The sequence below is a fragment of the Myodes glareolus genome, chromosome 7 (genome assembly GCF_982192425.1).
Source record: "Myodes glareolus chromosome 7, mMyoGla1.1, whole genome shotgun sequence".
In the NCBI taxonomy this organism is placed as follows: domain Eukaryota; kingdom Metazoa; phylum Chordata; class Mammalia; order Rodentia; family Cricetidae; genus Myodes; species Myodes glareolus.
The window spans coordinates 57338478-57361927 of NC_142032.1; the positions used below are offsets into that span (position 1 = coordinate 57338478).

Below are 23450 nucleotides of genomic sequence, written 5' to 3' on the forward strand. Positions count from 1 at the left end.
TGGAATTTTGATGGGGATTGTGTTCAACCTGTAGATGGCTTTTGGTAGGATGACAATTTTACTATGTTAGTCCGTCTAATTGATGAGTGTGGAAGATTTTCTTCAGTTTCTTAGAGGACTTGAAGTTCTTGTCACACAAGTCTTTCACTTGCTTGGTTAGAGTTACCCCACGATATTTTACTTTATTTATGGTTATTGTGAAGGGTATTGTTTCCCTGATTTCTCAGTTCTTTTGTCATTTGTGTTTAGGAAGGCTACTGATTTTTTTTTTTAGTTAATCTTGTGTCCAGCCACTTCACTAAAAGTGTTTGTCAGCTGTAGAAGTTACCTGGTAGAATTTTTGGGGTCGTGCTGGAGAGATGGCTCAGTGGTTAAGAGCATTGCCTACTCTTCCAAAGGTCCTGAGTTCAATTCCTGACAACCACGTGGTGGCTCACAACCATCTGTAATGAGGTCTTCTGGCCTGCAGACATACACACAGACAGAATATTGTATACATAATAAATAAATAAATATTTTTTTAAAAAAAAGAATTTTGGGGGTCACTTATGTCTTAGGGTTTCTATTGCTGTGAAGAGATATCATGACCATGGCAACTCTTATAAAGGAAAACATTTAATTGGGACTCGCTTACAGTTTCAGAGGCTTAGTTCATTATCATCATGACAGGAAGCAAGGCAGCATTCACGCAGACATGGTACTGGAGAAACAGCTGAGTATTCTATATCTTGATCTGCATGCAGGCAACAGGAAGTGAACTGCCACACTGGGCATGGCTTGAACATATATGAGACCTCAAAGCCCACTTCCATATTGACACACTTCCTCCAACAAGGCCACACCTACTCCAATAAGTCCATACCTCCTAATAGTGCCATAACCTATGGGCCAAGCATTCAAACACATGAGTCTATGGGAGGCCACACCTATTCGAACCATGACACACACATGTATGTGTGTGTGTGTGTGTGTGTGTGTGCGTGTGTGTGTGTAATCTATGTATGTAATCTGCAAAAAGCAATTTTATTTCTTCCTTTCCAATTTGTATCCCCTTGATCTCCTTCAGTTGTTTTATTGCTCTAGCTAGAACTTCAAGTACTATGTTGAAAATATATGGAGAGAGTAGACAGCCATGTCTGGTTTATCCCTGATTTATTGAAATTGCTTTGAATTTCTTTCCATTTGATTTGATGTTGGTGATCAGCTCCTTGTAAATTGCCCTTATTATGTTTAGGTATGTCCTTTTAATCCCTAATCTCTCCAGGACTTTTATCATGAAGGAGTGTTGGATTTTGTCAAAGGCTTTTTAAGCATCTAATGAGATGATCATGTGGGTTTTTTTTCTTTCAGTTTGTTTATATGATGGATTGCATTGATTGACTTTTGTACACTGAACCATCCCTACATCTCTGGGATAAAGCCCACTTGGATCATAGTGGATGATCTTTTTGATGTGTTCTTGGATTTGATTTGCAATATTTTATTGAGTATTTTTACATCAATGTTCATGAGGAAAATTGGTCTGTAATTCTCTTTCTTTGTTTTTTGGTTGGGAAACTTTCAATCACTGTTTTTATTTCCTTAGGGGTTATAAGTTTGTTTAAATTATCTATATGATCTTGATTTAACTTTGGTAAATGGTATCTATTGAGAAAATTATCAATTTCTTTTAGATTTTCCAATTTTGTGGAAAACAGGTTTTTTGTTTTGTTTTTCCTTTTTCAAAAAAACTTTAATTCTTCTCTCATACATTACATCCCAACTGCAGGTTTCCCCTCCCTCTACTCCTCCCAATCCACCCCCACCTTCTAGAGTATGGTTTTTAAAGTATGACCTGATGATTCTTTGGATTTCCTCAGGGTCTGCTGTTATGGTCCCTTTTTTTAAATAATTTTTTAAAATATATTTATTTATTTATTATGTATACAATATTCTGTCTGTGTGTATGTCTGCAGGCCAGAAGAGGGCACCAGACCTCATTACAAATGGTTGTGAGCCACCATGTGGTTGCTGGGAATTGAACTCAGGACCTTTGGAAGAGCAGGCAATGATCTTAACCACTGAGCCATCTCTCCAGCCCTATGGTCCCCTTTTTATTTCTGATTTTCTTAATTTGGATATTCTGTCTCTGTCTTTTAGTTAGTTTGGATAAGGGTTTGTCTGTCTTGTTGATTTTCTCAAAGAACCAACTCTTTGCTTCATTGATTCTTTGTACTGTTCTCTTTGTTTCTATTTTATTGATTTCAGTCCTCAGTTTGATTATTTTCTGCCATCTACTCTTGGGTATGCTTACTTTTTTCATAGCACTTTCAGGTGAGCTGTTAAATTGCTAGTATGAGATTGCTCCAGTTTCTTTATGTAGGCACTTAATGCTACGAACTTTCCTCTTAGTACCGCTTTCATTGTCTCCTGTAAGTTTGGCTATTTTGTGTATTAGTTTTCATTGAGGGCTGGAGAGATGGCTCAGAAGTTAAGAACTCTGACCGCTCTTCCAGAGGTCCTGAGTTCAAGTTCCAGCAACCACATGGTGGCTCACAGCCATCTACAATAAAATCTGGTGCCCTCTTCTGGCATGCAGGTATACATGGAGACAGAACACTGTGTACATAATAAATAAAAAAATTTTTTAAAAAAAGTTTTAATTGAATTCTAGGAAGTCTTTAATTTCTTTCTTTTCTTTCCTTTTCTTTTCTTTCCTTTCCTTTTCTTTTCTTTTCTCTCTCCTTCCCTCCCTCGCTCCCTTTCTCTCTCTCTCTCTCTCTCTCTCTCTCTCTCTCTCTCTCTCTCTCTCTCTCTCTCTTCCTTGACCCAGTAGTCATTTAGTAGAGAGTTGTTCAGTTTCCATGATTTGTGGACTTCCTGTTGTTTTTGTGGTTGTTAGAATACAGCTTTAATCTATGGTAGTCTGATGGGATGCAGGGAGATATTTCAGTTTTCTTGTAATTTTGCTTTGTGACCAAATATGTGGTCAATTTTGGAGAATGTTCCATGAGGCGATGAGAAGAAGGTGTGTTCTTTTGTATTTGGGTGACATATTCTGTAGAGTCTGGTAGACCCATTTAGTTCATAACTTCTGTTAGCTCCATTATTTCTCTGTTTCGTTTTTGTCTGGATGATCTGTTCATTGGTGAGAATGGGGTGTTGAAGTCTCCCATTCTCAATGTGTGAGGGCCTTTGTGTGATTTAAACCTTAGTGGTGTTTTCTTTACAAATGTGGGTGCCCTTGCATTTGGGACACAGATGTTAAGAATTGAAAGATCATTTTGGTAGACTTTTCCTTCCTCTTCTCTTTGATTAATTTTGGTTTGAAGTCTATTTTGTTAGATACTAGAATGACTAAACCAACTTGCTTCCATTTGCTTGGAAAATATTTTTCTAACCCTTTCCTCTGAGGTAATGTGTTATAGGAAGCTGCTTGTTTGTTTCCCAGCTGCCCAGACTCCCGAAATTAACCCATTTCCATTATTTTATATTTTACCATGAGGCTTGTGGCCTACCAGCAAGGTTTCAGCATATGTGTCTCTGGTCGCAGCTCCATGGCTTCTCCCTTACTCTGCCTCCTTTCTCCCAGCATTCAGTTTAGTTTTCCTCACCTAGCTCTGCTCTACCCTATCATAGGCCCAAAACAGCTTCTTTATTAACCAATGGTATTCATGGCATACGAGGGGAATACCACATCAGTAATGTCTATCCTTGATGTCGAGTTGTGTTTCTTGTATGCAAGATGGATCCTGTTTTCACATCCATTCTGTTAGTCTATGTCTTTTTATTGGGGAATTGTGTGGTGGTATATTATTTGTGTTTTAATAAATAAAGCTTGCCTAAAGATCAGAGGGCAAAGCAGTCATACAGGCCAGGGAGTGGTGACTCAGGAGACAGAAGCAGACGGATCTCTATGAGTTCAAGACTACCCTGCACTATCCAAGATGGATCTAGAAACAGATCCAGGTGGTGGTGGGTTCACACCTTTAATCCCAGTGTTCGGAAATCACACACTCCCAGTACTAAGGAGGTGCAGACAGGAATGATATGGCTGGGCGCAGAGAGGAATATAAAGGGGGAGAGGCAGGAACTCAGTGTAGTGTGGAGTCTGAGGATTCGTGGAGACAGACTCTCGCCCTTTCAATCTGAAGATCTGGTAGAGGTAATAGGTCTCTCTAGTAGTTGGCTGCTTTACTCTTCTGATCTTCAGCATGAACCCCAATATTTGTCTCTGGGTTTTTATTTTTGTGCTACAGAATTGAGTTCATTGATACTGAGAGATATCAATAATCAATGATGATTGTTAATTTCTGTTATTTCGTTGATAGTGGAATGGTGGTGTTTGTGTGTATGTTTGTGTGTGTGTATGTGTGTGTGTGTGTGTGTGTGTGTGTGTGTGTGTGTGTGCACAAGCGCATACGTTTCCCTTCTTTTGGTGTTGTAGGAAAATGCTTGTTTGTTCCTGGCTGCCCAGACTCCCGAAATAATCACTCAGAAACTGTATTAATTAAATCACTGCTTGGCCTTTTAGCTCTAGCTTCTTATTGAATAGCCTTTACATCTTAATTTAACCCATTTCTATTAACCTGTGTATTGCCAAGTGGCTGTGACTTACTGGCAAGTTTCCATCCGGCATCTTTCTCGGCGGGGATACAAGGTTTCTCTCTGACCCCACCTTCTTTCTCCCAGCCTTCAGGTCAGTTTTCCCTGCCTAGATCTGTTCTGTCCTGCCAGAGGCTCAAAGCAGTTTCTTTATTCATTAACCAATAAAAGCAACACATATACAGAAGGCCTTCCCACATCATTTTGGTTTTGCTGGCGTAAGATTATTTATTTCCTGTGTTTTCATGGTTGTGGTTAACCTCCTTGGGCCCAAGTTTTCCTTCTAGTACCTTATATAAAGCTGGATTTGTGAATAGATATCGTTTAAATTTGACTGTATCATAGAACGTCTTGTTCTCTTCATCTGTGGTGACTGGAAGTTTTTCTGCATATAGTAGTTTGGGCTGGTATCTGTAGTCTCTTCGAGTCTGCAGGACATCTGCCCAGGCCCTTCTAGCTCTTAGTTTAGAGTCTCCATTGAGAAGTCAGGATAATACTAATAGGTTTGCCCTTATATGTTACTTGGCCTTTTCCCTTGCAGATTTTAATACTCTTTCTTTGTTCTATATGTTTAGTGTTTTGATTATTATGTAGCAAGGGGGAATTTTCTTTTTTGGTCCAATCAATTTGGTGTTCTGTAAGCTTCTTGTACTTTTATAAGCATGTCCTTCCTTAGGAAAATTTTCTTTTATGATTTAATTAAAAATATTTTCTTGGCCTTTGAGCTGGAATTTTTCTCTTCTATTCCTACTATTCTTGCGTTTAGTCTTTTCATAGTGTCCCAGATTTCCTGGAATTTTTATGTCAGGATTTTTTTAGATTTAGCATTTTATTTGATTGAGGTATCTATTTCTTCTATTATATCTTCAATGACTGAGCTCTCTCTTCCATCTCTTGTATTCTGTTGGTGGTGTTTGTTGTGGTGATGATGTCTGTAATTCCTCTTTACTTATCTAGATTTTCCATTTCTAGAATTCCCTGTATTTTCTTTATTGCTTCTATTTCCAGTTTCAGGTCTTAAACAGTTTTATTTGTTTTCTTCAACTGTTTTATTCTTGACTATCTTGAAGGGATTTATTCATTTCCTCTAATTTTTTGGTTTTCCCTAGATTTTTAAAGAGATTTATTAATTTCTTCTTTAAGGACCTTTATCATTTTCATTAAACTGTTTTTGTTTTGTTTTGTTTTGAGGTTTGGGCAGGGCAGTTCAAGACAGGGTTTCTCTGTAGCTTTGGAGCCTGTCCTGGTACTCAGCCTGACCTAGAACCCACAGAGATTCACCTGCCTCTACCTCCCGAGTGCTGGGATTAAAGCGTGTATCACCACCACTTGGCCGTAAAGTTGGTTTTAATGTTGTTTCCTTGTGCTTTGACTGTGTTGGAATACTCAGGGCTTGCTGTAGTCGGTAACAGGGTTCTGGTGGTGGCATAATGCCCTGGCTGTTGTTAATTGTGTTCTTACACTGGCATCTAGGCATCTGGGTTTGGGGTGATTATAGGTCTAGGTACCAATTTCTGAGTTTGCCTTTGTTGGATGGGTGTTTTGTTCTCTTAGTTTCTGTTTCCTCTCTGGTCTTCTGGCTGGAGTGGCCTGTGGTTGAGTAGGTCAATCTCCATCCAAGTTGGGGGCTGGAATTATGATGGCTGCGGTGGCCTCTGGCCGAGTAGGGATTTTCTACCTGAATTGGGGCTGAAGTTCTGGCAGCCATTGTGTCCTTTGGTCCAGCTGAGGGTCCTCTGGAGGTCAGGATATGTTAACAAGGAGGGGAGGGCTAATTCTGGGTGGGCTGGGCAGGCCCTGAGAAAGTAGAGGGGGCACTTGCCTAGGGTTCTGGCTGCCAGCTTGGCCTCTGGTGGAGCAGGTGCTTCCACTGGAGTTTTGGGCTGGGATATCCTGAATATTTACTCTTATAGGAAGAAATGCCTATTTAACTTATTTGTGCTATTGAGTTTACATATGTGTAGTTACAGGCTGTGTTTATTGTTACAGGTTGATGAAACTACTCAAAGTTTGATGACAGACTGTCTGATTATAAAGCGTTTTTTACGAAAAATCATCATAGTTCATCACAAGGTGAAGTTATATATTCTTTAAATAGTATCAATTTATCCATAGTTTCTTTAAATCAAAAACAAAACAAGAAACTCACTTAGTAGCCCTGGCTGGTCTAGATTTTGCTGTGGAGACCAGGCTGGCCTAGAACTCAAAGGTCTGCCTGCTTTTGCCTTCTGAATATGGGATCAGTGTGTGCACCCCCATGCCAGGCCCACCTTGGTTTAATTTTGGTTTATCATGAGCTTTAGATTTTCTAGTTTAGAGGAACATACTTTTTTTTTTTTTAGATAAGACCTAATGATTCTCTAAATTGCATAGCCATCTGTTGTAGTGGTTCCTTTTTTATCTCTAGTCTTATCCATTTGAGTCTTTTCTGTTGGTTAGTTTGGCTAGGACTATACATCTTGTTTATCTTCTCAAAAATCCAACTATGTATATTTTTTGATTTTCATGTAGTTAATGTCTGCCCTGATTGTAAGTGACTTCTTTCCTTCTGTTGACTTGGGACTTGTTCTTTGTCTGGATTTCTAACGCATCCTGTTAAGTCACTTGAGATCATTCTGATTTCTTACTATAGTCGCGTGGAGCTTTAAACTTCTCTAGGACTGCAGTCCCACTCATCTCAGTATGTTGTGCTCATTTTCATTTGTCTCGAGGAACGTCTTTAATTCCTTCTTGTAAGGCCATTCATCATTTAGTAGTGTTTTGTTTGCTCTCCATGAGTCTATGTGTTCTAGGGTTTTCCCTGTTGTAGGGGTGTAGTGTTAGTCCATTGTGATCAGATAGAACACAAGGAATTAGCTCAGTTTTCCTGTATTTAAGACTTTGTGTCAGTGAATGGAATATTCTGTAGATCTCTGTTAAGTTCATTATCTATGATGTTATTTGGTTCAGATTATCTATTCTTTTGCTTAGATTGCCTATCTATTGGTAAGAGTCTTAAAGGTACCCACTACTATTAATCTGTGATTTTACATCTAGTTACATTTGTTTTATGAAACTGTGTGCACCTGTATTTGGAGCATATAAGTTTAAAATGTTATATTCTCTTGACAGTTTTTTTTTCCCTAATTAGTGACCTCATGTGTTTTTTCTCACTAATTTTTGTTTGAAATCTGTTTGGTCAGATATTAGAAGGGTAACACCTGCTTGTTTCCTAGGTGCATTTACTTGGAACACCTGACTTTCAACTTAAGGGTGAAGTTGCTGTTTTTTGAGGTGAAGTTTGTGGAGCCAACAAACAAATGATTCCTAGTTATTGGTCCAATCTACTGGTCTTTTCCTTTGGGGGGAAACTGAGACCATTCATATTCAGAGTTACTAATGAAAGGTGTGTATTGATTCCTATCATTTTATTAATTTTGTAGTACTTGTTTTTCCTATTTTTCTCTTGCTTAACTATTATTCTGATGTAGTTTATTTGTGTGTGTGTGTTTATTTGTGTGTCTTTTTGTCTGTCTGTCTGATGGTATTTTATTCTTACTTATCTTTGTCCTTATTGAATTGGTCCAGTTTCTCCACTTTGTCTTCAAGCACAGACATTTTGTTCTCTCCATGACTTATTGTATTGAAGAGACTTTCCATAGTTCTTTTATTTAACTTACTTTGTTTTTTTCTAGTGTTTCTGCTTGTTTTTCTTGAGTATGCCTTTTTGTGGGTTCCCTCTTTTATATCATACATTGCCTTCCTGATTTCATTCATCTGTTGTGTCTTTGAGCACTTATGATCATTCTTATGAGTTCTGTCTAGGAACTCATTTATCTCACTTTCCTTAGATGGAATTTTATAGGATTAGTAATTTTGGAGGTGTTATCATGTCTTAGTCTTTTCTATTTACTTTGCTACTGCATTAGGATTTATCATCTGGTGTTATTTCATTGCTTGTTTTTATTTTTAATCAGCTACATTGCTTCAGTTGAAGTGTTCACAATTTTCAAGTAGGACTCTGATGTGATAGAGTTCAATATATACTTCAGAGAATAATACCTCAGTCCAGGAACTCAAGGGTACCTGGCGTAAATTCTGTATTCTTAGGATTTTAACTGGAAGAGCAACCACAGCTCAGCTGTTTTATATTGCTATGCAAATGCCATTCTAGCCAATTAACTACAGTATTCCCTTACTTCATAATTGCTGGAGATAAACAACCAAGAATGGTATGGAAACCTACTCAGATTTTAGTCAGAAAAATGAGTTGGGAGCAAGAGAGATTGTTCCATGGTTAAGCACACATTGTCTTCCCTACCACTTCTGATATTTTGTAAAATTATGAGCAGTATGTGCTTTTGCAAGAGGACCTGAGTTCAGTTCCTAGCACTCATATCAGGTGACTCATAACTATTTGTAACTCTAGCTCCAGGGGATCTGACACCCTCTCTGGCCTCTGGTGGCACTGCACCAAAATGAATATATACAGATAATTCAAAATTTTTAAAGTCGATTTGCAAAAGATTAGAAGTGGGAGAGAAGGAGAGTGGGTAAAGATAAGAAGTAAGGATGAGATTTTGAAAATAACTGATGCAGATAAAGTAGCTGGGAGGGGGAAGTTGGAATTTTTATATCTGGAAGATTACAGTTAAGATGTACAAGGAGAGGGTGAGGATGAGAGAAAAAGGAAGAGAAATGGTGCAGGATGGGGGTCGGGGGAGCATAAGAGATACCGGCGAAGAACACAGTAAAGTATGTCCTGGAGCAAGCTGGGTGAGAAGCATAAACAATTGTAAAACCAAACTGAACAATACAAACAAAAGCAAAACAGTCCCAAGATATACATGCAGAGTAAGAACCAGCAGAAAGTAAGAAGTAAGAGTCTTTCTCTGTGGAGCAAACTGCTTGCCCAGCTGTGCTGAACTGAAAAGGAAGCACTCAGATTTCCTCTGACTCCAGCAGGTTCTGTGTGGTGCTGTGGGGGCCAGGGTGAGGGGCATTGGTTTCTGAGCCTCAGTGTTAGCAGGGGGTCTGGTCTGTGCAGGAGGGGAGGTTTTAAATCCTTTTCTGGTGGTTCCCTGGGATCCCTGCACTCCACTGAGGCCTCTTCTGGTTCTGCAGGTTTGGGTGTTTGAGCAACAACACTTCTCTGGTAGTTTCTACTTCTCTGTGTGGATGTTTTTAAATCTCAACCTTGACTAGGATGAAATCTTACCCTTCATTTTTTGTTTTGCAGCTCAAGTTTAATTTCAGTTTAATGGTGAATGGGATCCTCTCTGCAGAGATCTTTGGGTCTGTAAACGATTTTATGGCTCTGAATGACTTTTAAGCATGATTGCCCTGTGCTTCTAGCAGGTTTACAGTTTGATTTCTTAGTCCAAAATCTCCTTGAGACTAATCCTGAGACCCTCACATATTCTTAGTTTTTAACAAATAAATATGTTCGTCCCTTTCATGTTTCTCCTTTTCACTGGGGGGAATGAGCATAAAAGTTGTGGTTTTCCTTTTGGTTTTTGGTTGCTGAATTCCAGTGATCTCTGGGTGTTAGTGTCATGAGCCAACTAGAGACTAATTTGAAAGATGACTTTTTTTTTCTTTTGTTTTGCAGGGCAGAGAACGAGCCTCTTTTGAGACTCTCCAATGGCATCACCCTTGTTGTGGGCGTTCAGCATTATGTGAGGTAGAAGCTGGAAATGATCTCCATGCCTTTTCCTTTCTTCTCTCTCCTCCTCTCCTGCAATTCCCCTCCTCTTCTCTCTTCTTTGCTTGTATTTCTTTTGTTTAGAAGAGAACTGTGGGGGGAAACAAATCAACCGCCTTCTTTGTTGGAGAGGATGAGAGTTTAATTTTTCTCATTGTTCTGATTTAACAGCGATCTCAGGCCTGTGCAGAGGGAAGAAGACTCTCGGGTGTCATGGGGTCAGTTTTAGACCATTTGCTCACAATCCCCACACAATGCTGGTCTTTGAATGCTTTTGGAAACACATGCTTGGCACCGTAGAGTATAATTGTATTGGAGAAAATACAATTTGAGAATAAGCAACTATCATGAGAGATAACATAAACAGGAGCCATGATAATAGTCTTTGGAATGCTAATTTTTCTGATCTTATGCAGATAAGATGACATGGCAGGCCATAGGGCTATGTATATCCTGAGCAGTTAAGGAATTTTAAATGCCCATTAAATAACTTCTTGAAGAAAAAAGTCAAATTTGCCTTGTATGTTTTTTAATAGTAAGCCAAAACTGAATTCAGCTGAATCGCACTGCAGCAGAATCCACCCTGTGCTAGGGCATCCAGCTCTACTGTCCATCCCTGATGGCATGGCTGATGTGGGCCTGTTGGGAAAACTGGCGCTGACTCCAGCTGCTGCTCTGTGCCCAAGCCAACGGGATAGGATTTCTTCGGTTTCCATATCCTTTTGACAGGTTCTATCCAATTGCCTTTGAAGATGAATTTTTTAATTCTAATTTTAGGCAAGTCTTAATATGAATTATTTATCTGTAACTCTGTATGATTTGTATAAAAGTATAACCCAGTGTGAATGTTAGGCTTGAAGTATTTGCCAAAGAACAGTCGACTACAACAGATAGTGAAAGGTAGACATGAGACCAGAAAAAATGGTTGGGGTTGAGGGTGGTAGAGTTTGCATACCTTACTAAGGAATGTGATCTGCATTTCCTATGGTTGACAAGAGTAACTCACACAGCACGTTCAGAGTGCTCTAGGAGAAAAGGTAGTAATTACTAAATAAGTGAGTGAAGTGGAATAAGAGCTAGTAAGTCCTGAGTTAAAACTATGTGTTTAGGCAAAAGTTAACACCTGAAGAACTTCACATAAGAAAACCAGTATTCATTACTGAAGTTGGGAGAGCCTGGGGAAGGAGTGGTTTTGTTGGTTTGTTTTTAAGACAATCTCTTTTATATTCCAGGCTGAATTCAAACTCCTTACTGTTAGATGTTCTTAGACTTATGATCCTAATGCCTCCGTCTCCCAAGTGCTAAGATTGTAGATGTGAGCTACCACCCCTGGTTTATCCCATGAGTAAATATTCTATGTGCCTTGTTGACACTGGGACACGGGTATAAATGCTGTGTGACAGAAGCAGCTGATTTAAACAGCCTAACTCTGCTTCCTCAGCTTTAAAGCAAAAATGAGAGCATCTCGTGGATTGATTTTTCTCCTGTTGTGGTGGAGAACTATAGTCCATGTGAAGCTCCTCACACAGGGATGTACAACCCGTGACTGTGATGTCATGTGACCTGGGATAGCTACAAATGTGGCCCAGCACAAAGTTGTAAACTTAATTAAAGTATCATGAGTTTTAAGTTTTTGTTTTTGTAACAGTGGGAATTTTGTAGATGACCATATCATGTTGCAGCACCATACAAAATAAATGTGTGTGTGTGTGTTGTGTAGGCATGAATGACTTCAATTTTCTGGTGGTGTATAGCTCCTCAGGTTACCTTCCATGTGCACAGTCAAACTGGGACCATTAGACATTACATGCTTTCAGTGACTAGACAAGTGGGTTGGGTCAATTATATATATATTATAGAGAGAGAGACATAAATATATATAAATAAATATATAGATAAATATATTATTTATATTTATATTAAATATTATATTATAAATATATTAAATATTATATATATATATATATATATATATATATATATATAGAGAGAGAGAGAGAGAGAGAGAGAGAGAGAGAGAGAGAGACAACGTTTCTCTATGTAGTCCTGACTATCCTGGAACTCACTCTGGTAGAGTCTGGTTTCCAACTCACAGAGCTCTACCTGCCTCTTCTTCCCAATTGCTGGGGTTAAAGACATGCACCACCACTGCCAGACCTGATTAGTAATAATATTTTAACTCATCGTTGTAAACCAAGTAAATGTTTTTGACTATTGTGGGTCTTTGCTCACCTCCTTCTGCCGCATCAATCTCCCACTGTGCTTCATAGTCAGTTCCCTCTCACTTCACCAAAGAGCCAGACACAAATCCACACACTTATGGTGGACCCCTGATTTTTGACAAAGGTGCCAAAATTATCCAATAGAAAAGGAAAGCATTTTCAACAATGGTGCTGGTCTAACTTGATGTCAGCGTGTAGGAGAGTGCAAATTGATCCATATCTATCACCCTACACAAAACTCAAGTCCAAATGGATCAAAGACCTCAACATAAATCCAGATACACTGAACCTGTTAGAAGAGAAAGGGAGAAATAATCTCAAACACATTGACACAGGCGATAACTTCCTGAATGGAACACCAACAGTACAGGCACTAAGACTGACAATTAATAAATGGGACCTCATGAAACTAAAACATCTCTGGAAGGCAAAGGACACTGTTGACAGGCAGCTGAAATGCAGAAAGACCTAGACTTTGCTTTCTGTTTTTCTGTCCGCTAATTTTCATGATAGAAGTAAATGCTGTCCCCTCTTTATTACCATTATTTTAATTCCAGTGTGGCCTCTACAGTGGCCCTAGAAAACCCCAAAATTATGGATGAATATTGTTCAACACAAAGTAGATGACCATTTTTTTTGTCAAGGCAAATATCAGTGCTGTTATATAACATATGCAGGATAGTGTTCTAACGAGAAAATTTAGATGGCATTGCCAGACTGCCAGAGAAAATCTCCAGGCTGCAGAGCAGGCAGGGACGCTCATCTCGAGTCTGGTGGGTCTAAGATGAGATGATTTGAGTGCCAGTCAGCTAGAACTTACAAGAAAACTGAAGAGAAATGCACGAATACAGAGCTGCAGACAGGCCAGTGCTGGCCTACACAAAGCCAGGACAGTTTCTGTCCCCATCAGGCTAAGCAGAAAAATTCACATTTCATGGCATCAGATTGGAGTTTTCCTGAATAATGGGAGGATCCTTGGAGCCCACTGGCTGTCCAGTCTCACTGACAAATTTGAGGCCAACCAGACGCTGTCTCAAAACAGGGTAGATGGTATCTGAAGAATGGCAGCCAAGGTTGTCCTCATGCACACAAAATGAAGACAAGGGCTGGTCCTGATGGTTCATTCCTGTAATCCTAGAACATGGAATCCTGGAGCTGGAAAATGCCTGGGATACAGAGTGAGACCCTCCCTGCAAGAATCCCCACTGCCAAACAAAACCAGTGGATTCAAGATTGAGACTTTCTCAGACATTCAGAAGAGTCAGGAACTCACTAGGAAGCAGTATTAGAAAAATGCTTAAAGAAATCCTTCAAATTTTGTATTTTTTTGAAGCCTGTCCTAAAACTCACTCTGTAGACCAGGCTGGCCTGGAACTCACACAGATCTGCCTGCCTCTGCCTCCCAAGTGCTGGAATTAAAGGCGTGTGCCACCACCGCTAGGCAAAATTTGTATTCTTTAGCCATGTGGTGGTGACATGCACACCTTTGATCCCAGCACTCAAGAAACAGAGGCAGGCAGATCTGTGTGAGTTCCAGACCAGCCTGGTCTACAGAGTTCCAGGATATCATGCACTACAGAGAGAAACCTTGTCTCAAAAATAAAAAAGTATTCTTTGACAGTTTCATGCATGTATATCTTAATCTACCTCCAAATCTTACTTAACAACAATAACATGGGACCAATCAGGAAGAAATGGAAGTGTATTATTAGATTCTTCTATATTTGTCAACTGTTGAATCCTGATAAAATTTTAAAGTCTGAACCAGTGAGTCATGACTAATATGTCAAAACAGAGATAGAATACTGAATCCAAAATAGAATCCAAAAATAGTAAAGAGAGCAAATGGAAACCATATAACGAGCAGATAGATTAAGTCCAACCATGACTGTATTCATATTAGATGTGAATGGTTTGGAGTGTCCAGTTAAGGGCTGGTAATACAGTTCAGTTAGTAGACTGCTTGACTAGAGTGCTCAAAGCCTTTCATGTGGGCTCCAGTGCCATATAAACTGGCTATAGTGGTAAACACCTGTAATCTCAGTGCTCAGGTATTGAATACAGGATCAAAAGTTCAAGGTCATCCTTAGCTACATAGTTTGAGGCCAGGCTAGGCTACATGAAACCCTGTCTCAAACAGGGAAGGGACTGAAGAAACGGCTTAGTGGTTAAGAACACTGGCAGCTCTTCCAGAGGATCTGGGTTCAATTTCCAGTTCCCACATAGCAGTTCACAACTGTGTTTAACACCAGTTATAGGGGAACCAACGCCCTCTTCTGGCCTTTATAGGCACTGCATGTATGTGCCACACAGCTATACATGCAGACAAAACACCACACAAATAAAATAAAAATAATTTTTAAAAATAAAACACCAGCTGGGTGATGGTGGCACATACCTCTAATCCTAGCACTCAGAAAGTGGAAGCAGGTGGATCTCTGAGTTCAAGGCCAGCCTGGTCTACAGATTGAATTCCACAACAGCCAGGGCTATGCAGAAAAAATATCAAATCATAAGGCAACCATATGCTTGGACTCCAGACACTCTATTTTTTATTCTTCACATTGTATGTGAAGTAATTTAAAGACCCTCTGTCCCTGAGCAATAAGTGTAGTGGCCTTAGTTTCTATGTTAATGCCTGCTTAGATCTGTGAGAGAGGCTTTGAGATTTCAGTCTCCCTTTGTTCTCTGACTTTCCAAAACGTTTCATTCTATAATAGATAGACATCCCCTTGCCCAACAACGAGCACCTGTCTCTCACCATCAAGTGCTGATACACATCAAGAAATCACATTCAGGGCATGAGCAGAGTCCAGAGGGGAGAGATTATTTCAAGGCCTTTGTCTTGGTTGAAGAATAGGGTTAGGCCGGCAGTGGTGGTCTACGCCTTTAATCCCAGCACCTAGGAGCTGAGGCAGATGAATCTCTGAGTTTGAGGCCAGCCTGGGGTACAGAGTGAGTACCAGGACAGATTCCAAAGTTACACAGAGAAAAAAACAAAAGAATAGGATTGTGTAAAGTGAGAAGTTTCTCTCAATCCAAATACACTCAATTACTTTCTAGAAAACACTCCTTTGTATGCGGTTCTATACAAGTGTGCACTACCTTGTATTGCAATTTACTAGGTTTTTTGTGTGTAGCACACTAAAATATGGAAAACTTGAGCACAGATACTAGTTACTCATCTTCATACGTCTAGAACCTATCATTGTGTTTAGCTTGTGATGCCACTCACATTTATGATCAGATGAATAAGATCAATCAATAAATTGTCATTCAGTTACCCCCTGCAAAAATCCGAGGATCCCGGTAGAGCTCCCGTGCATCATACCCATCTGTAATTTGGAAAAAGATAAACATGTAATTGTATATCATATGTGTATATTCCTGTGGTGTGAACCAGGCCAATTTGTAAGTTTGTTTTATATGAGTACGTAGTTGTAAGAAAAGTTTGACAGTTTTCTTTAGCAGTTATACATATTTCTATACGGACCTTTGGGTCTGCCTCTGATATCAGGTCAGGAGCAGCCATGTATCACTGTCTTCAGAGATACCTCCTATTTCATTGACTGGAAGAAACACAATTTGTTTATGGTGCCCACTTTGGATCTCAATTTGGATACAGGTATGTATTTTGTACCAAAATTTAGAAACACAAAGAATTAGAGAAATGAATATATAAGCAAATGTCTGTGAAAATAGAACCTAGTAATATACTGGCTGAACAAGAGGATGGGGATCTGACCTCATTTGAGAGTCCACTTAGAACAAAGCAGAGTGTCCCACACAAACTCAGTGAGGGCCTGCTTGGCATGGAGTCTGACACTTTTCTCTCACTTCCGCTGGTGCCTCTCTATCTCATACTTTTCTTGGAAGGCTTCTGTCATACTTTCATTTATCAGTTTGGGAGCTTCAGAAGAGTGGATGAGGGAACAACAACCCTTCTGTACGTGGAAGAGAAATGATTCCTACTGAAATGAGTGTTAGTACACAGAAAACTACTTGAAGAAATTAAATGCAGCTGGGCCATGGAGGCTCACCCCTTTAATCCCAGCACTCAGGAGGCAGAGGCAGGTGAATCTCTGTGAGTTCGACAAGAGCCTGGTCTACAAGAGCAAGTTCCAGGACAGGCTCCAAAGCTACAGAGAAACTTTGTCAAGAAAAAGAGAAAGAAAGAAAGAAAGAAAGGAAGAAAAATTAAATGCAACACAAATGCCAGCTGCAAGAGCAGTAAGCGGCCGGTACTCATATAGGGTCTAACCATGTTAATTTTGGGTAAGTTGTACTAAATGTTGAAAGGTTGGTACCAATGAGATGGTTCAGTGGGTAAAGGTACCTGCATCCAAGCCCTGACGACCTGAGTTTTTTCCCTGGTAGGTACAAGGTAGAAAGAGAGCTCTAGCTTGCATGTTGTCCTCTGACTTCCACACATGCACCATGGCATATGTATGTGCAAACACAGACACATAAATTGATTAGCATACTTATTAAACTGAATGGTTAGTGACTGGATCACAACTGGGGAGTAGGGCTGCAACCATAGCGAAGGTCTTGGAGGTTTATAGTTCTGCGCTTGTCTATTGTAATGGCCAGCAGAGGAAAGGATGTTCTAGGATTTTCACTAGCATGAAAAGATTGCTGCATCTTAGGATAACGCAGCATCTTGAAGGTATCTAAGAAATCAGCCTCCACAGAAGGGTCTTTGTTCTTGAGAAGACAGTTATCCAGAAAATGGTATGAGAGGATGCATCCTAGGACAGTCTCTGGAGTAAACCGTTTTGAGAGGAAATGATTTGCAGTCTTAACAGGTGGGATGTCATGGGTCTTGACTAGAAGGAAGGCCTAACCGGATTTCTGGGATCTTATTTTAGAAAAGCAATTGAGATTGGATCTCATTGTAGCCTATGCTTGATTGAACCCAGAGTTTCATTATGCTAGGCAGCACTCTACCAACTGAGCTACAGCCCTCGCCCTCATTATCTTTTCGCCACTTTCATTTTTATTCTTAGACTTTATTGATTTCCATTGTTTCTACAGTTTACAGTGTCAACTCTGGTCAGTTAACTTTGTAAATGAATAATACAGGAAAACACCCTCATTTCTCACATTTATTTCTTCTTTGTCTTTTGAGACAGAGTTACACACTGTCAAAATGTTTGACATAGGCTGTCCTTAGCTTGCTGTAATCCTCCTTGTACTAGTATTTGGTTTCCCAAGTACTAAGATTATAGGAGCATGCTGCCACACCATGCTCTGTCCTGTAGTTCTTAAAGGACAGAACTAGGATCCACAGGGAGATACCCTTCCTTGTGGATATGGGTGTGGGACTACCGTTTTGGAATTTTAAAGGGTGCATCTAGCATTAAGAACACAGATTTGGAGTTGATCTGGCAAGGCCGACAACTCAGTTCTACCATTCACAAGCTCATACTGGACAAGGCATTTTACCAGACTGTGCCTCTTTTCTTACTTGTAAAATGTTGTAGCAATAGGTCTTCCTCAAGAGTGTTATGAAGTCTAAATCTTGAGAAAGGACATACAAGGAATTTAGCATGGCACCTGGCTGCTTATAGTACGTTACCTGGAATATCATTACTCAAGTTGAAATTTGACCTCTGCCTCTTTGTAGCCAGACCTACCTTAGAAGGTTCACAAGAAGGGGCTTGAGAGACAGCTCAGTGGTGGAGACATTTGCTGCTCTTGCGGAGGACCTGGGTTCAGTCCTCAGCACCCACATGGTAACTCACACCTGTCTGTTACTCCAGTTCCAGAGGATCTGACAGCCTCTTCTCATCTCCACAGGCACTGTGCACATGCAGTACATATACACAAATACAAGCAGAACACTGGCACATAAAATAAAAATTAAAAAAAATATTTGGACTAGAGAGATGGCTCAGTGGTTAAGAGCACTGACTGTTCTTCCAGATGGCCCAGTTCTAATTCCCAGCACCCACATGGCACCGCACAACTGTCTGTAACTCCATTTCTAGGGGATCTGACACCCTCACACCAATGCTTGTTAAATAACTTATTTGAAGGAAGGTCCACAAGATGTCCAGGTGTGGTGACCACGCCTTTAAGCCCAGGACATCGGAGGCAGAGTAGGTGAATTATCTGAGTTCAAAACCAGCCTATAGTATCCGAGCTACTACATGTATCATGGTCCTGTAGTACCTGTACTACAATACTACGCCTGTAGTGTACCACCTGCACTACGGGATGGTTCACGAGCCAGGCACTGGAGATTCACACACACACATACACACAGAAACAGGGACATGGGTCCTCCTTGAATTCCCCAAGAATGCCCCCTTTAGTGTGGTGCAGGGCAGCTTATATAGGGATCCTTAACTGATAGTCACGCCCCAGCCAAACCCACCAGAAACCACTCCCCTGCCATCAGAGCAGGTGCAACACAGGAAAACAAGTTGTTTTGCTCAGAGCAGCTGCAAGCATAACAAGTTGTTTATAGGAAATTCAGGGTCTGGGGATCCACAGCCCCCAACAAGCCTGGTTTACATATCAAGTTTCAGGCCCAGCAGCACTACATAGTGAGAGCCTTTCAAAAATGGAAAAAAAAAGTTACACAAGAAATAAATGATTTTTTTTTGTGTAATGCTTCCATAGTAAATGCACAAGGCTGCTATTTCCCTTGCATTTTACATACCTGGATATTTTAATGTTCTTCATGTAAGTCATTATTATTTTTGTTTCCACAATGTGGGTGGAGAAGCAGATTCAGGAGTGGAACTGACTGTTTGAATGTAGACCTAGTAGTTCCTTCTCAGTCACAATATGGTTCTGTATCACTCAGGGTATAAGGGGCTTGTTTACCTTATAAATTCTTCTGTTATCTTTTTCTTTAGATTTGGTGATTCCAGATGTGAGTTATCAAGTGGAGTCCATTGAGGGAAATCAGTCTCAGGATATGGACTCAGAGGGGCCAGCTCTGCTACTTTTCCTATTTGTAGATTTTCACAGTGGATTCCCAGTCCAGCAAGCAGAAGTCTGGGGTATGTTTGAGAAAATACAGCAACCAGGTTGGGTGTGCCAAGTGCTAAGTGGATAAAGAAAGGACTATATGAATAATGCATATATCTGTCTAAATTAGATAGTTGTGTAATATGTAAAGAATTATCACTGCCTTTCTAGATGAAATCAAGGGAAGAAGCCCGTCTCCATGTAAGTGCAGTTAGGGCTGCTTTGGTATGTGTCCAGCAGGTGCAGAGTTACCTGTTATCAGAAAGGTTCTCCTCCTTATGGGTAACATGGTGGTTTCCGCTTGTGAAACACAAAACATAAATACCCGAATCACCTATTTGAAGATGTACAACTTCCTAGGTCAAGTTAATTTATTATTTTTGCTATATATTGTAAAAATCTAGAATGACTGAAATACAAATTTACATCACTTGATTCTCAAGTTATCCTCAGATGTAGTAAAATTTGGAAGCCTTTTGAGTGTTTTAATCACATGCTTTAATTCAATGAACCCTGGGAAGTAAGTTTTTTTTTTAGATTTATTTATTTATTATGTACACAACATTCCTTCCATGTATGCTTGCATACCAGAAGAGGGCACCAGATCTCATTATAGATGGCTGTGAGCCACCATGTGGTTGCTGAGAATTGAACTCAGGACCTCTGGAAGAGCAGTCAGTGCTCTTAACCTCTGAGCCACCTCTCCAGCCCCTGGGAAGTAAGTTTTAAGAGTTGATAACACATTCCTAAACTGAGGAAATGTTGGCCCATCCTCATCACCAGCAAACAGAACCTATCTGGGAAAAAAAAATGCAGCTACCAAGAAATTGCACTTGATTCTGTTTTTTTTTTTTGTTTGTTTTTTGGGTTTTTTTGCTGTTTTGTGTGTCTGTGTGTGTGTGTGTGTGTGTGTGTGTGCCTAGAATTCCTTTTTAAGCTCTCTCAGGTTTTATGTGGATGTAGTCAGCCCCATATTGGGTGCCATTCTGATGGCAGAGGCTGCTTGTTTGTTTCCCAGCTACTCAGACCCAAATAATCACACATAAAACTGTATTAATTACAACTCTGCTTGACCAATAGCTTAAGCATATTTCTAGCTAGCTCTTACATCTTAAATTAACCCATTTCTAATAATCTGTGTATCATCACATGGTTGTAGCCTACCGGTAAGGTTCCATCTGGCATCCAACATCTGTCTCCTGCAGCAGCTACATGGCATCTCCCTGACTCTGCATTCTTTCCTCCTCTATCTCTGCTGTATTCTGCCCTGCTGTTAGGCCAATGCAGCTTCTTTATTAACCAACAGAATAAAACATTCACAGCATACAGAAGGAAATCCCACATCAAGGAAAGTTACAAGAAATGGCACCTAGACTTGCTTCAGGAAACGTCTATAAGCCTCCTTTTGGGTGCTCCTTCCTCCATGAGCTATGGAGGCTCCACAGAGCCTTCATTGTGTTCTTCACAGTATGGTGTTGGTTCCCCCTGCACCACAGGTGAAACAAGACTGCCTATAACCCAGATCGGAAGCTCTCAGTGACTGGTGCCAGATTTCGTGGCTGTCAAATATGAGATTAATTCTTCCTGTTACCTGCTTACTTTCCAAACCTCTTCCTCCCTTCCTGGTGTGTGCATTCCCAGAGGAGGAAGCACTGCTTTCCTGGGCTCAAACTGCCAACTTGGAAGCCAATGTTCTTTGGTGTCCCTGCTTCATTGATTAAGGTCAAGAGAATGGGAAAGAAAAGAGACTCAATGTAGCATGAATAATAAAAACCCAGAGACAGATAATGGGGTTCAAGCTGAAGAGCAGAAAAACAAAGTGCCAGCCACTGCCTCTTACCTCTACCTCAGACCGAAATGGGCGATCCTGCCTCCACGAATCCTCAGACTGGGACTAAAACTGAAACCTGTCTCCTCCCATCTTTTTTTTTTAATATTTATTTATTTATTATGTATACAATATTCTGTCTGTGTGTATGCTTGCAGGCCAGAAGAGGGCACCAGACCTCATTACAGATGGTTGTGAGCCACCATGTGGTTGCTGGGAATTGAACTCAGGACCTTTGGAAGAGCAGGCAATGCTCTTAACCACTGAACCATCTCTCCAGCCCCTGTCTCCTCCCATCTTATATCTCTCTCCAGTGCTGTGATTAAAGGCCTGTGCCAAGACTGCCTGGTCTGTATGGCTGACGAGTGTAGCTGCTTTGCACTCTGATCTTCAGGCCAGCTTTATTTATTAAAACACAAATAATATGCCACTATAACTCAGGGTTATGAAGTTCAAGATAGGGATTTTGGTGAGGATTCTAGGTCATATACCCACAGAGAAAACTGAGGAGGGGAGCCGTGGAAAGGACTTGGGGGTAGAAGTCAAACAGTTGGCTTTCCTTTGTGCTGATTCCAGCTTCCTTAGTGATGTTTAAAAATCAAGTCACATAAACCATCTGAGCCTCCCTTTCCAATCTCTAACACGAATTGTTAAACTAGGTAATAGCAAAGGCCCTTCAGAGGCTCAATGCCCACCTGAGACCTAAGATCTGTTACTTCCTGGCATTTTTAAACTGCTTGCCGGAGGATAGTTTGAATCTGACACCATGTTCTAAGTCCTATTTAACATATCCAAAGAACTCAGGTGCTCTAAAAACAGTTTGTGTTGTACCAGAACAATCTATATGCCTCTGGTTAGCATGTCTCCACAGGCCTGCAACTTCTCAGTAATTATACTCAGTTTTAGATTTAAAAATTCGCTGCTGCTGGGAAATGGTAGCACATTCCTTTAATCCCAGCACTAGGAGGCAGAGGCAGATAGATCTCTGTGAGTTCAAGACCTGGTCTACAGAACTAGTTCCAGGACAGCCAGGGCTACACAGAGAAACCCTGTCTCAAAACAACAAGAACAACAACAACAACAACAACAAAACACTTAAATATTCACTGCTAAAAAAAACAATAATAAAATAAATAAAAATCCAGGTGTGGTGGCACATGCTTTTTTAATTTTTATTTATTCATCTATCTATCTATCTATCTATCTATCTATCTATCTATCTATCTATCTATCTACCTATCTATTTATTTTTGAGAAAGGGTTTCTGTCTGTAGCCCTTGTTGTCCTGGAACTGACTCTGTAGACCAGGCTGGCCTCAAACTCAGAGATCCGCCTGTCTCTGCTCCCCCCACCCTCCAGTGTTGGAACTAAAGTTGTGCAACACCACCACTCACTGCGTGACGTATGTTTTAATCCCAACATTTGGGAGACAGGCAGGTAGATCACTGTGAGTTTGAAGGCATCCTGTCTACGTAGTTCCAGGCTAGTCTGAGCTAATAAGTGAGATCCTGTCTCAAAACAAAAATCACTGCCAGGTCTGAAGAGATAGGTCTGTGGTTAAGAGCAAGCACTGCTCTCGCAGAGGACCGGAGTTTGGTTCCCAGCACCTATGTACAGTGTCTTACAACTGCCTGCGTCTCAAGTTCCAGGAAGGGGTTTAACACCTTCATCTGGCCTCTGTGGACACCTGGAGGCATGTATGTATACATACATGCATGCATATATACAGACAAACATGAAGTTTTGAATTTTAAAAAGTAATAATTTTTTAAAAACTCCTTCAAAGTAACTAGAACAAAACCCTCCTTGGTTTAGGCCTCTGAAGGAGATACAACGAGGGACAGCAAGGCTAAGTTTGCCCTGTCTTTCACCATCCTTCCTTCTCCAGAGCTCTGTGCGGTAGGAAACAGATTGTGCAGAATTAGTCTGTGTTCATGTGTCTTTAAAAAAAAATCAGTCGGCTGGCCTCCCGCCCACCTTGTCATGGTAACTTCTATGATTAACTCCTTATTTTGCCACAGTGCCAAAAGCATCTGGTGGTAGGGACAGTTTTAGGAATAATTTTGCTTTGTTTTGTTTTTAATTAAATGTCTGCCTTCAAAAACTTCTCATTTCTTGGGTTCTTCTTGGGTCCAGAGTATATAAAATA

At 40.3% G+C, this 23450-nt stretch overlaps 1 protein-coding gene across 2 annotated transcripts in view; it reads left to right on the forward strand.

Moving 5' to 3' along the window:
* The window catches only part of Top6bl (TOP6B like initiator of meiotic double strand breaks), an 87546-nt gene that overhangs the window by 43242 nt on the left and 20854 nt on the right, over window positions 1–23450 (forward strand). For both annotated transcript variants that reach the window (XM_048458527.3, XM_085693492.2), the window contains exons 5-10: window positions 6574–6657; window positions 9803–9858; window positions 10175–10246; window positions 10804–10975; window positions 15961–16114; window positions 19359–19505. In XM_048458527.3, coding sequence (XP_048314484.3) covers window positions 6574–6657; window positions 9803–9858; window positions 10175–10246; window positions 10804–10975; window positions 15961–16114; window positions 19359–19505 — 685 coding nt within the window. The remainder of the gene's footprint in view (window positions 1–6573; window positions 6658–9802; window positions 9859–10174; window positions 10247–10803; window positions 10976–15960; window positions 16115–19358; window positions 19506–23450) is intronic.